Below are 15,059 nucleotides of genomic sequence, written 5' to 3' on the forward strand. Positions count from 1 at the left end.
CCCGTGCTCACTGCCCCGTGTCCTAACTCACACCCAGTCCCGTTCACCCATCACCCCCTGTGCTCACTGCCCCGTGTCCTAACTCACACCCAGTCCCGTTCGCCCATCACCCCCTGTGCTCACTGCCCCGTGTCCTAACTCACACCAAGTCCCGTTCACCCATCACCCCCTGTGCTCACTGCCCCGTGTCCTAACTCACACCCAGTCCCGTTCACCCATCACACCCTGTGCTCACTGCCCCGTGTCCTAACTCACACCCAGTCCCGTTCACCCATCACCCCCTGTGCTCACTGCCCCGTGTCCTAACTCACACCCAGTCCCGTTCACCCATCACCCCCTGTGCTCACTGCCCCGTGTCCTAACTCACACCCAGTCCCGTTCACCCATCACCCCCTGTGCTCACTGCCCCGTGTCCTAACTCACACCCAGTCCCGTTCACCCATCACTCCCTGTGCTCACTGCCCCGTGTCCTAACTCGCACCAAGTCCCGTTCACCCATCACCCCCTGTGCTCACTGCCCCGTGTCCTAACTCACACCCAGTCCCGTTCACCCATCACTCCCTGTGCTCACTGCCCTGTGTCCTAACTCACACCCAGTCCCGTTCACCCATCACCCCGTGCTCACTGCCCCGTGTCCTAACTCACACCCAGTCCCGTTCACCCATCGCCCCCTGTGCTCACTGCCCCGTGTCCTAACTCACACCTAGTCCCGTTCACCCATCACCCCGTGCTCACTGCCCCGTGTCCTAACTCACACCCAGTCCCGTTCAGCCATCACCCCCTGTGCTCACTGCCCCGTGTCCTAACTCACACCCAGTCCCGTTCACCCATCACCCCCTGTGCTCGGTGACCTACATTGGCTTCCGTTCCGGCAACGCCTCGGTTTTAAAATTCTCATCCTTGTTTTCAAATCCCTCCATGGCCTCGCCCCTCCCCAGCTCTGTAACCTCCTCCAGCCCAAAACCCCCCCCGAGCTCTCGGCGCTCCTCCAATTCTGGCCTCGTGCACATCCCTGATTTCCATCACTCCAGCATTTGCAGCCATGCCCTCAGCTGCCTGGGCCTGAATTCTCTCCCTAAACTTCTCCGCCTCGCTACCTCTCTCTCCTCCTTGAAGAACTTAACATAATTAATATAAGTAGAGAAAACATAATTAATATAAGTAGAGATAAAGTACTAGAGAAACTATTGGGACTAAAAGCCGACAAATCCCCTGGACCTGACGGCCTACATCCTAGGGTTCTAAAAGAGGAGGCTGAAGAGATAGTGGATGCATTGGTTTTGATTCCCTAGATTCTAGAACGGTCCCAGCGGATTGGAAGGTCGCAAATGCAACACCACTATTCAAGAAAGGAGGGAGAGAAAAAACCGGGAGCTACAGGCCAGTTAGTCAGTCGTCGGGAAAATGCTGGACTCCATTGTTAAGGAAGTGGTATCAGGGCACTTAGAAAATCATAACATGATTAGACAGAGTCAGCATGGTTTTATGAAAGGGAAATCCTGTTTAACAAATTTATTAGAGTTTCTTGAGGATGTAACTAGCAGGGTAGATAGAGGGGAACCAGTGTGTTAGATCCGTGTGTTAATGGAGACACGGAATGCAGGAGTTGATTTTACAAGTGTTTACTGAACAAAGTCTGGAGGTGAACTAACTACACAAGATGCTACACAGGCTTATATACCCGAGTGGTCACTACTGGTACTACAGTATACAGGGGCTTCAAAAACATAGTTCCTCTTAAAGGTACATACACTACAATTCCTCCCCTTTTAGATAAATAGTAAATAACATTTTAAGTAATCATTAAATAACATTTTTACAAGAACAATAATATACACATTTGCTGAAGTTAATCAATTACAAATTCAGTCTCTCTGGAGGCTTCCTGACTCGGTCCGGATAACGCCTCGGTGGCGTAGTAGGTTCTTTTGGCAAGGTCGATTCGGCTTCAATGCCAGTGTCGGGTTCATCTGGTTCCAGTATCACCGGATCGGAGGTAGATACTATGGGTATCTCTGCTTCATCACTAGGCGTATAGAGTTGTGGTGTAGGTTGTCCTTTTTCGGATGACTCTATGATCTGGTCAGCATGGCGCCTTATTATGCTTTCTCCAATGTCCACGGTATACATCAGCGGTCCTAGTCGTATGCAAATAGTTCCAGGCTGCCATTTCTCGGTACGGTAGTCCCGGGCCAAAACTGGTTGACCTATCTGGAAGGTTCTAGTTGGCCTTTCATTCATGCTTTGAAATTGCCGGTTCTCTACGTCCCTTCTGACGTTTGGCTTGACCAAATCCAGCCGACATCTTAGGCTTCTATTGAAAAACATCATGGCGGGGGTTTGGTTTGTAACCACATGTGTTGCATTCCTGTACGCAAACCAGAAGTTATCTACCTTATGTTGTAGATTTATGTCTTCATTACCCATGGCCTTACCTTTCAGCCAATCCATTGGTGGCGGGATGGTATGGGGCGGACGTGTAGAGCTTAACCCCATTGTTTTTTAAGAACTTCCTGAATTCTTCGGATACAAATTGCGGTCCATTATCAGAACAGATCTGTTCAGGCAGCCCGTTCCTGGCGAATATGGTCCTTAATACTGTGATGGTTTTTTCCGTGGTGGTGGAGGACATCTTTATTACCTCCGGCCACTTGGAGTGTGCATCCACCGCGATTAAGAACATTGAGTCCATAAATGGACCAGCAAAGTCGATATGTACCCTTTGCCATGGAGATGAGGGCCACTCCCATGGATGTAGAGGGGCTTGTGGTGGGGCGTTTTGGACCTTCTGGCATCCTAGACAGCTCTTGGTCATTTCTTCGATGTCTCCATCGATACCTGGCCACCACACAAACGCTCTGGCTAAGTTCTTCATTTTCACTCCACCCAAATGCCCCTCATGAAGCTCCTTTAGCACTCTATCCTTGAGTTTGGGTGGAATCACCACTCTGGCTCCACACATCAAGGTTCCTCGGCACACTGACAGCTGTCCTCTTCTTTGCGAGAATGCTGGCAACAGTGGTTCGCCATGTGCTGGCCATCCCTTCACCGTTAAATCGTAGACTCGTGAGAGAGTCGGGTCATTTCTCGTTTCCTTTTCAATGGTAGAATTTGTCACCGGTAGACATTCCACTATGGTCGAGTGGAACATCTCCACTGGGTCCACTGTAGGCGCCTCTTCCACCGTTGGCAACGGTAGGCGCGATAACCCGTCAGCATTCCCATGCTGTTTTGTTCCTTTGTATTCTATGTCATATTGGTGTGCCGCTAGGAAAAGGGACCACCTCTGTAGCCTTTGCGCTGTCATAATGGGAACGCCCTTTTTAGGGTTGAATATGGAGACGAGGGGTTGATGGTCAGTCAACAAGGTACATTTTTGTCCGTGTAGGTAATGGTTGAATTTCTTCACCCCCCACACCAGGCTGAGTGCCTCCCTGTCGATTTGGGCATAGTTACGCTCAGCTGAGTTCAATGAGCGTGACGCAAAAGCTATCGGCCATTCCGAGCCATCAGGGAATCTATGCGATAATACTGCTCCTATGCCGTAAGGGGATGCATCGCACGCCAGTCTGATTGGCAGTGATGGGTTGTAATGAGCCAACACTTCCCTGGACGTGATCAAGCCTTCGCTCCATTTCCAAACTACTCCCGTTTGTAGCAGTGCGTTAAGAGAGTGCAGAACCGTCGACAAGTTTGGTAAAAATTTATGACAGTAATTTACTAATCCCAGGAACGACCTTAATTGTGAGACATTTTCAGGCGCTGGGGCCTTTACGACCGCTTCAATTTTTTCAGGTGACTTATGCAACCCTTCTTCGTTAATGACATGGCCACAATATGATACTTGTTTCTGGAAAAATTCGCACTTGGGGCGATTTGCTCGTAGGCCCCGTTCTCTCAGCCTCGTGAGCACCTGCTCCAAGTTGGCAAGGTGCTCGTTGTCGTTTTCTCCTGTTACAAGGATGTCGTCTAGGTAGCATTGAGTCCCCGGAATCCCTTGCAGGACTTGCTCCATAGCTCTTTGTCAGATAGCCGGAGCTGATGCCACTCCGTAAACCAGTCGATTGTACTGGTACAGGCCTTTGTGTGTGTTTATCGTGAGATACTTTTTAGAGGCCTCCTCAACCTCCATCTGTAGATATGCCTGTGCTAAGTCAATTTTGGTGAAACGTTTCCCTCCAGATAGTGAGGCGAAAATATCTTCTATCCTCGGAAGAGGATACTGTACCGTGTGAAGAACCGGGTTTACAGTCACCTTGAAGTCCCCACAGATGCGAACTTTTCTCTGTTCTTCAGATTTATCATTATTCAACGTTTTCTTCATGACAGGAACGATGGGTGTTGCCCACTTGCTCCAATCTACCTTGGATAACACGCCTGCTTTTTCCAAATTCTCCAGCTCTGCCTCGATGGCTGGACGAATTGCATATGGCACCGGCCTTGCCTTAAAAAACTTGGGAATTGCCGCATCTTCCACTTTTATTGAGGCGGTGGCGCCTTTCAGGGTTCCTAGTTCCTGTTGAAACACTTCTTTGGCGTTAGCCAAGATTTCTTTTAATCGTCCAGGTATGACGTCATCATCGTTTTTTTTCTTATTGGTCACCGTCAGTGCCTGAATGGAGTGCCAGTCTAAACGTATCTTTCTGATCCATTCACGTCCCAACAGCGGTGGACCACCATCTGGCAGAACGTATAAATACAACTTCTGTATTTCCTTGCCGTTGTATACAACAGGCACCCTTATTTTCCCTCTGGGGTATACTTTCTGCCCCGTATATGTCTTCAAGACAATGGATGTGTCTTTCAAAGGTATATGCGGAAATAGCCGCTCGTAATCCCGTCGACTCATGACGGTCAGAGCTGATCCTGTATCTAGCTCCATTTTGACTGGGGACCCCGCTATCGTGAGGGTAACCCAAATGGTCTGGTAATCTTCTTTGGCAATTACATTATGTAATTTGAGACAGCTTAGTCTCTTGTTTCCGGAGTCGCTATCGCTCTTCTGGTCTTCGGAGCTACTGTCCGTCATCATTTGTACCTTTCTGTACTTTTCCTTATTGACCTTTTTACTGTCAGCGGATTTCTTTCCAGATCTGCATACACGTGCACTGTGTCCCATCTTTCCGCATTGCCTGCATGCTTTGTCCTTGAACCAGCAGTCCTTCTGGTCAAGGGTGGATCTGCCGCAGCGATAACATCTCTCGAAACCCCGTGTCATTTCATGGGTGCCGAAGTCCTGTGGCTTTTGCTGTATCTCTGCAGCTCCTCTTGCTGCTGCTTCGTATGATACAGCCACACTGAAAGCCTTGTCCAGTGTCAAATCTTTCTCAGAAAGTAGTCTTTTCTGTGTTCCTTCGCTTAGGAGACCGCAGACGAATTTGTGAATTGGCAGTGCTTTGACAGCTTTCATAATTCGGTGAGGTAATCAGCGTTACTTTCATTCTTGTGCTGATTCCTCCTAAAGAATTTGAATCGTTCCGCTATCAGCAGCGGTGTTGGGTTTAAGTGCTCCTGTAAGGTATCAACAATCTCCTTAAAATTCTTGTCCATTGGTTTGGCTGGAGTGATCAAGTTTCGTAACAGCCCGTATGTCCTTGCGCCCATCAGATTTAGAAGTACCGATGCCTTTTTATCATCCGCTATTTCATTCGCCTTGCAATATACCTCCACTCTTTCCACATATGTGGTCCAATCTTCTATATCACTATCGAAAGCAGTAATATTGCCAGTCTTCGGCATCTTGAAAATCTAAAATGGCGCTTCCCGCGCTTTTCTTTCTTCCCCGCCGAGTTAAGATGGTGCCTCCCGCGCTCTGCCGCTGCTGCCAACGCTGTTCTCCGCGGTTCCCGTTGCGACCTGCAGCTTTTCGCGGTATTTCTATTTTTTTTAAATATATCGCTTCAATAGTCTCTCCGTTACTTGGAGAACTGTTCCCGTCGTGGAGCAGACCCTCTGGGACTTTCCCCTCCCTCTGCTCGGTCTGAAAGCCGACCTGCTTTGCAGCACCGGCCGTGCCCTGAGTGCTCCACCCTCTCTCTCTCTTTGTTTCTGCTTCCTGACTCGCTGCCCGGCCCCGTTGCAGAGCCACCCGATCGAGCTCTAGCCCGCCGCAGCCCAGGAAGGATCAGTGCACTACCTGCCACCAGCCCGTTTAGCTGGTGAAACCACAGTTTTTTTTTCTTGCTTCTGGCTTCGACCTTCGTCTGAGGAATCGATCTCCTTGAGGTGCTGCCGAATTGCAGGTAAGTTCGTTTCTAACTCGTCGCCACTGTTAGATCCGTGTGTTAATGGAGACACGGAATGCAGGAGTTGATTTAACAAGTGTTTACTGAACAAAGTCTGGAGGTGAACTAACTACACACGCTATACAGGCTTATATACCCAAGTGGTCACTACTGGTATTACAGTATACAGGGGCTTCAAAAACATAGTTCCTCTTAAAGGTACATACACTACACAGTGGATGTAGTATATTTGGATTTCCAAAAGGCATTCAATAAGGTGCCACAGAAAAGGTTATTACACAAGATTAGGGCTCATGGGATTGGGGGTAATATAGTAGCATGGATAGAGGATTGGTTAACGGACAGAAAACAGAGAGTAGGGATAAACGGGTCTTTTTCAGGTTGGCAGGCTGTAACTAGTGGGGTGCCGCAAGGATCAGTGTTGGGGCCTCAGCTATTTACACTCTATATTAATGACCTAGATGAAGGGACCGAGTGTAATGTATCCAAGTTTGCTGACGATACAAAGCTAGGTGGGACAGTAAGCTGTGAGGAGAACACAGAGTCTGCAAAGGGATATAGATAGACTGAGTGAGTGGGCAGTAAGGTGGCAGATGGAGAATAATGTGGGGAAATGTGAGATTATTCACTTTGGTAGGAAGAATAGAAAACATACAAGATTCTGAGTGGGATTGACAGGGTAGATGCTGAGAGGTTGTTTCCCCCTTACCTTGAAACTATGCCCCCTGGTTATTGACCCCTCTTCTAAGGGGAAAAGTTCCTTTCTATCCACCCTATCTATGCCCCTCATAATTTTGTACACCTCAATCAGGTCCCCCCTCAGCCTTCTCTGCTCCAAGGAAAACAACCCCAGCCTGTCCAGTCTCTCTTCATAGCTGAAGCGCTCCAGCCCAGGTAACATCCTGGTGAATCTCCTCTGCACCCTCTCCAATGCAATCACATCCCTCCTATAGTGTGGCGACCAGAACTGCACACAGTATTCCAGCTGTGGCCTAACTAGCGTTTTGTACAGCTCCATCATAACCTCCCTGCTCTTGCATTCATTAGCCAAGGCATAGAATATAAGTATCCCATATGCCTTTTTCACCACCTTATCCACCTGTTCTGCTGCCTTCAGGGATCTATGTACATGCACACCAAGGTCCCTCTGATCCTCTGTCCTTCCTAGGGTCCTACCATTCATTGTGTATTCCCTTGCCTTGTTAGTCCTCCCAAAATGCATCACCTCACACTTTTCAGGGTTAACTTCCATTTGCCACTGTTCTGCCCATCTAACCAGCCCATCTATATTGTCCTGTAGCCTGAGGCTTCCCTCCTCGCTATTTACCACCCCACCAATTTTCATGTCATCTGCAAACTTACTGATCATACCTCGTACATTCGTATCTAAATCATTAATGTAGACTACAAACAGCGAGGGACCCAGCACCGATCCCTGCGGTACCCCACTGGACACTGTAATGCTCCTCGGGACATTTTACTATGTTAAAGGTGTTGCATTACCTCCAAACATACAGAGAATGACGCAAAGGAAAAGACCTTCTGAATAGGGTTTTTAGCTTGAGGCAATGGCTGCCAGATCCCTGAGCTGAGAATGGTTAGTCCCGCCCACAGACACACCGATTGGTCAACCATCAGGTGACTGAACTGTAGGATTGGTCAATCATCACGGCACAGGATTGGTCGACCGTGACGTCAGTCAATGATAATGAGTGGAATTTTGAAGGTTTTTTGTATAATGTGCGAACAATTTTTGTCTGACCAAAAAGTAAATACGCCTACAAGAGTCCCCTAATGATGAGCTTTCTTTCGATATAACATATGTGTAGGTACGCTCTATAACTTTTGATTGTATAGCCGGACAGAGAGACATACCGGTTTATATATATATATAGATAGATAGACTAGCTGGAGGGAGCCCGGCTTTGCCAGGGCTGTTTTGGGCCAGGCGGTTTAAATCGAGTGCCAGGCTTTGGGGCCTCTCTGTGTCCCTCTGTGAATCTGCTGCCGTGCAACATTTTAAATCGAGTCCCAGGCTTTTGGGCCCTGTCTGTGTCCCTCTCTCAATCTGCTGGCGGGCAACATTTCTACCTTTTAATACCTTGAAAGATGAAAGTGAAAGTACTTATAAAACGTTTTTGGTAAATGTTATGTTATTTTTAAAAGAGATACTAACTTTTTCAAAGCTGGATGATCAAAGTAGTTTGAGCTGGAAGCTGAAATTACATGGCAGTGAAACAATGGCTGCCAGATCCCTGAGATGAAAACGATTAGTCCCGCCCACACACACACACCGATTGGCCAACCATCAGGGGACCGTACTGTAGGATTGGTCAATCGTGACGGCACAGGATTGGTCGAACCTTGACGTCAGTCAATCAATGCTAAGTAGCAGATAATGAGTTTAATTTTGAAGGTTTTTTGCATAAGGCGCGAACAACTTTCGTCCGACTGAAAAGTAAATACGCTTACGACCGTCCCGGAACCGTAAGCTTTCTTCGGAGGTAACGCGCGCGTAGGTACGCCCTATAACTTTCGAGCGCATAGCCGGACAGACGCACACCCGAGGACAGAAGGACAGACAGACGGATCGACTCGGTTATATATATAGACTAGCTGGGGGAGCCCGGCTTTGCCAGGGCTGTTTTGGGCCGGGCGGTTTAAATCGAGTGCGAGGCTTTGGGGCCTCTCTGTGTCCCTCTGTGAATCTGGTGCCGGGCAACATTTTAAATCGAGTCCCAGGCTTTTGGGCCCTGTCTCTGTGTCCCTCTCTCAATCTGCTGCCGGGCAACATTTTAAATCGAGTACCAGGCTTTCAGGCCCTGTCTGTCTGTCCCTCTGTGAATCTGCTGCCGGGCAACATTTTAAATCGAGTGCCAGGCTTTTGGGCCCTGTCTCTCTGTCCCTTTGTGAATCTGCTGCCGGGCAACATTTCTACCTTTTAATACCTTGAAAGATGAAAGTGAAAGTACTTATAAAACGTTTTTGGTAAATCTTATGTTATTTTTAAAAGAGATACTAACTTTTTCAAAGCTGGATGATCAAAGTAGTTTGAGCTGGAAGCTGAAGTCATGGCAGTGAAACAATGGCTGCCAGATCCCCGAGATGAAAACGATTAGTCCCGCCCACACACACACACCGATTGGCCAACCATCAGGGGACCGTACTGTAGGATTGGTCAATCGTGACGGCACAGGATTGGTCGAACCTTGACGTCAGTCAATCAATGCTAAGTAGCAGATAATGAGTTTAATTTTGAAGGTTTTTTGCATAAGGCGCGAACAATTTTCGTCCGACCGAAAAGTAAATACGCTTACGAGCGTCCCGGAAGCGTAAGCTTTCTTTGGAGGTAACGCGCGCGTAGGTACGCTCTGTAACTTTCGAGCGCATAGCCGGACAGACGCACACCCGAGGACAGACAGAAGGACAGACAGATCGACTCGTTTATATATATATAGATAGATAATATACACGCCACCCTATCCGAGACCATGGGATCTCCTGGAAGAGGTGAAAACCCAGATTAAAACCCCAAGCCAATTTGGGGGAAAACTATCTGGGTGATTGAAACTAGTCCAGGAGCTCACCCTGGCCCTGAATCCCGTGCAGTGCCCATCTTCTGTACGAGGTGATCTCCGCCCCAGCTCTCGCTCGAAGGGATTCAGCAAATCAGCGTCCAGCAACAACAACAAAAACAACAACTTGTATTTATATAGCATCTTTAACGTCGTAAAATGTCCCAAGGCGCTGTGCAGCAGTATTTTAAGGGAACAAATTTGACACCGATCCACATCAGGATAAATTAGAACAGGTGATCAAAAGCTTGGTCAAAGAGGTCGGTTTTAAGGAGCGTCTTAAAGGGAGGGAGAGCGAGGTAGAGAGGCGGAGAGGTTTACGGAGGGAATTCCAGAGCTTGGGGCCCAGGCAGCTGAAGGCACGGCCACCAATGGTGGAGCGATTAAAATCAGGGATGCTCAAGGGAGCAGAATTGGAGGAGCGCAGATATCTTGGATAGGGGGGTGGGGTTTTGGGCTGAAGGAGGTTACAGAGATTGGGAGGGGCGAGGCCATGGAGGGATTTGAAAACAAGGATGAGAATTTTAAAATCCACCACACAAGACGGCAGCCTGTTCGATAGGTCCGCTGTTCTCTGGGAAAAGAACCACCTCCTGACATCTAATCTGGATCTGGCCTTACCCAACTTAAAATTGTGATCCTGGTCCTCCCTAATCTATGTAAGTGGAGCAACCTGTCAACTGGAACACAATCTATTCCCTTCATTATCTTATATAAACCTCAATCAGATCACCTCTAAGTCTACACTTCCCTAAAGTGCAGAGTCCCAACTCTTTCAGCCTATCTTGATAACTAAGATGCTTTAAACTGGGAATTAGTCTCGTGCCTCCTCCTCTGCACCCTCTCCCAAAGCCTCAATATCGCCCACCATGTGAGGAGACCGAAACTTGGCCCAGTATTCCAAGTGTGGCCTGACCAAGGTCTTGTATGAGGACAAAATCGAATGCTTCGTCTTGTGCTCCCTTGTCCTGTGGCTACGCCCCAACACTCTACTTGCTCAAGGTGTCGCTTCGCGCCGTTGCTCATGTACCTTTACAGGTGTATACACGCATACTCAAATCTCGTTCTTTCTGCGGTTTCTTGAATGCTTTACCCTGAAGGGTGTATGTATGTTGAACCTTCACCCTGCCCACATGCAGAACACTGCACTTTTCCACATTCCACGTCATTTGCCAGTCGTGAGCCCATTCTCCCAACACATCAAGCTCTGCCTGAAGCAGTGGAGCATCGTCTGCAATCCTGACACTCGCACAGATCTCGGTATCATCTGTAAATTAGCAGATGGTGCCCCCAACACCTGCACCCAGATCAGTAATAAAAACAGTAAAGAGCAACGGTCCCAACACTGATCCCTGCGGCACAGCACCGGTGACTGGTCTCCAAACAACTCCAGGTCCCTCTAGAACTACCTTCTGCCTATGTCCTCCCAGCCAGTTCCCAATCCAGCTCCATATATTACCACTAACCCCACTGTTCCCATGACGTCCTGCAATCCAGCTCCATATATTACCATTAACCCCACTGTTCCCATGACATCCAGCAATCCAGCTCCATATATTACCATTAACCCCACTGTTCCCATGACATCCAGCAATCCAGCTCCATATATTACCACTAACCCCACTGTTCCCATGACATCCAGCAATCCAGCTCCATATATTACCACTAACCCCACTGTTCCCATGACGTTCTGCAATCCAGCTCCATATATTATCATTAACCCCACTGTTCCCATGACATCCAGCAATCCAGCTCCATATATTACCACTAACCCCACTGTTCCCATGACGTCCTGCAATCCAGCTCCATATATTACCACTAACCCCACTGTTCCCATGACGTCCTGCAATCCAGCTCCATATATTACCACTAACCCCACTGTTCCCATGACGTCCTGCAATCCAGCTCCATATATTACCACTAACCCCACTGTTCCCATGACGTCCTACAATCCAGCTCCATATATTACCACTAACCCCACTGTTCCCATGACGTCCTGTAATCGTCTCCACTCTAAATGCAAGTTGTTGTTGCTCCTTTGGCGCACTCTGTCGTGTACGGGGTGAAGGGTCACCACTGCAGTCTGCAGGCTCTGCCGATCTTTCCCCGCCCCCAGTGATGTCTCCATTCCCGCTGACTATTGCAATGTTTTCCAGGGCCGTAATCTCGCTGACCTCCGACGCAGCCAGCCGCGAGGGACCTTCACCATGAGCACCACCCTCCGACTGGGCAAACAGATCCTCCAATCCATCGAAGCCATCCATTCCGTTGGGTTTCTGCATCGTGACATCAAGCCGGTGAGTGCAGTGACTGGAGGCCCTGACTCCGTTAGCAGTGCAGAGCGGCTTCAGGAGGAGGGGACAGTGATCGCCAACAGTGTACCGCACGAGGGATCCCTCCGCCCCCCCCCCCCGTACCCCGCGCGAGGGATCCCCCCCCCCTCCCGTACCCCGTGCGAGGGATTCCCCCCCCGTACCGCGCCAGGGATTCCCCCCCTGTACCGCGCCAGGGATTCCCCCCCTGTACCGCGCCAGGGATTCCCCCCCTGTACCGCGCCAGGGATTCCCCCCCTGTACCGCGCCAGGGATTCCCCCCCTGTACCGCGCCAGGGATTCCCCCCCTGTACCGCGCCAGGGATTCCCCCCCTGTACCGCGCCAGGGATTCCCCCCTGTACCGCGCCAGGGATTCCCCCCCCTGTACCGCGCCAGGGATTTCCCCCCCCTGTACCGCGCCAGGGATTCCCCCCCTGTACCGCGCCAGGGATTCCCCCCCTGTACCGCGCCAGGGATTCCCCCCCTGTACCGCGCCAGGGATTCCCCCCCTGTACCGCGCCAGGGATTCCCCCCCTGTACCGCGCCAGGGATTCCCCCCCTGTACCGCGCCAGGGATTCCCCCCCTGTACCGCGCCAGGGATTCTCCCCCCTGTACCGCGCCAGGGATTCTCCCCCCTGTACCGCGCCAGGGATTCTCCCCCCTGTACCGCGCCAGGGATTCTCCCCCCTGTACCGCGCCAGGGATTCTCCCCCCTGTACCGCGCCAGGGATTCTCCCCCCTGTACCGCGCCAGGGATTCCCCCCCTGTACCGCGCCAGGGATTCTCCCCCCTGTACCGCGCCAGGGATTCCCCCCCTGTACCGCGCCAGGGATTCTCCCCCCTGTACCGCGCCAGGGATTCTCCCCCCTGTACCGCGCCAGGGATTCTCCCCCCTGTACCGCGCCAGGGATTCTCCCCCCTGTACCGCGCCAGGGATTCTCCCCCCTGTACCGCGCCAGGGATTCTCCCCCCTGTACCGCGCCAGGGATTCTCCCCCCTGTACCGCGCCAGGGATTCTCCCCCCTGTACCGCGCCAGGGATTCTCCCCCCTGTACCGCGCCAGGGATTCTCCCCCCTGTACCGCGCCAGGGATTCTCCCCCCTGTACCGCGCCAGGGATTCTCCCCCCTGTACCGCGCCAGGGATTCTCCCCCCTGTACCGCGCCAGGGATTCCCCCGTACCCCGCCCCAGGGATTTCTCCCCTCCCCCCGTACCCCGCCCCAGGGATTCCCCCCCCCCCCCCGTACCCCGCCCCAGGGATTTCCCCCCCCCCCCCGTACCCCGCCCCAGGGATTTACCCCCCCCCCCCCCCCCGTGCCCTGCGAGGGTTCCCCCCCCCGAGAGTTCCCTCTCCCCCAGGGTTGTGTTCTCTTGCTCTGTCCCCCAGGGTTGTGTTCTCTCCAATCACCCAACCTGTCCAAATCGTACTGGAGTTTCACGACATCCTCCTCACAGCATACCCTCCCACCCAGCTTTGTCGTCTGCAAATTTGGAGATATTACATCCAATTCCCTCGTCCAGATCATTAATATGTATTGTGAACAGCTGGGGTCCTAGGACCGATCCTTGCGGTACCCCACTAGTCACTGCCTGCCACTCGGAAAACGACCCGTTTATTCCAACTCTTTGCTTTCTGTCCGCCAACCAGTTCTCTATCCAAGTCAATACCTTGCACCCAAGCCCATGTGCCTTAATTTTGCACGCTAATTTTGTGGGACCTTATCGAAAGCCTTCTGAAAGTCCAAATACACCACATCCACTGGTTCTCCCATATCTATTTTACCAGTTGCATTCTCAAAAAATTCCAGTAGATTAGTTAAGCATGATTTACCTTTTGTAAATCCATGTTGACTTTGTCCGATCCTGTCACTGCTTTCCAAGTGCTCTGCTATTACATCTTTTATAATGGATTCTAGCATTTTCCCCACTACCGATGTCAGGCTTAGAGGTCTATAATTCCCCGCTTTTTCTCCACCACCTTTTTTGAATAGTGGGGTAACATTAGCTACCCTCCAATCCATGGGTACTGTTCCAGAGTCTATCGAGTTCTGGAAGATGACCAGCAATGCATCTACTCTTTCTAGGGCCACTTCCTTAAGTACCCTAGGATGTAGATTATCAGGCCCTGGGGATTTATTGGCCTTTAGTCCCATCAATTTTCTTAACACCATTTCCCTACAAATACTGATTTCTTTCAGTTCCACCCTTTCATCAGACCCTATGTTCCCGACATCTCTGGGAGGTTATTTGTGTCCTCCTTTGTGAAGACAGAACCAAAATATGTATTTAGTTGGTCTGCCATTTCTTTGTTCCCCATTATAAATTCCCCTTATTCTGACTGTAAGGGATCTACGCTTGACTTCACCAATCTTTTTCTCTTCACATATCTATAAAAGCTCTTGCAGTCACTTTTTATGTTCCTTGCAAGCTTACTCTCATATTCTATTTTCCCTTTCTTAATTAATCCCTTTGTCCTCCTTTGTTGAATCCTAAACTGCTCCCAATCCTCAGGATTATTGCTTTTTCTGGCCAATTTATATGTCCTCTCCTTGGATCTTATGCTATCCCTAATTTCCCTCGTTAGCCACGGTTGAGTCACCTTTTTTGTTTTATTTTTATGCCAAACTGGGATGAACCAATTCTGTAGTTCATCCATTCGGTCTTTGAATGTTTGCCATTGCCTATCCACTGTCAACCCTTTGAGTGACATTCCCCAATCAATCCTACCCAACTCGCTCCTCAGACCATCGTAGTTTCCTTTATTTAAATTGAGGACCCTAGTCTCTGAGTCAACTACTTCATTCTCCATCTTAATGAAGAATTCGATCATATTATGATCGCTCTGACCCAAGGGGCCTCGTACAGCAAGATTGCTAATTAATCCTTTCTCGTTACATAATACCCAGTCTAAGATGGCCTGATCTC

At 50.0% G+C, this 15,059-nt stretch overlaps 1 protein-coding gene across 1 annotated transcript in view; it reads left to right on the plus strand.

Annotated features, from left to right (window-relative positions):
- The window catches only part of LOC147113213 (tau-tubulin kinase 1-like), a 110,907-nt gene that overhangs the window by 51,136 nt on the left and 44,712 nt on the right, over positions 1–15,059 (plus strand). Inside the window, exon 5 of the mRNA XM_085998258.1 lies at positions 11,977–12,198. Coding sequence (XP_085854384.1) covers positions 11,977–12,198 — 222 coding nt within the window. The remainder of the gene's footprint in view (positions 1–11,976; positions 12,199–15,059) is intronic.

This window comes from Somniosus microcephalus, chromosome 9 (assembly GCF_052327205.1).
Source record: "Somniosus microcephalus isolate GS21.2 chromosome 9, FLI_Smic_1.0, whole genome shotgun sequence".
NCBI classification, from domain to species: Eukaryota; Metazoa; Chordata; class Chondrichthyes; order Squaliformes; family Somniosidae; genus Somniosus; species Somniosus microcephalus.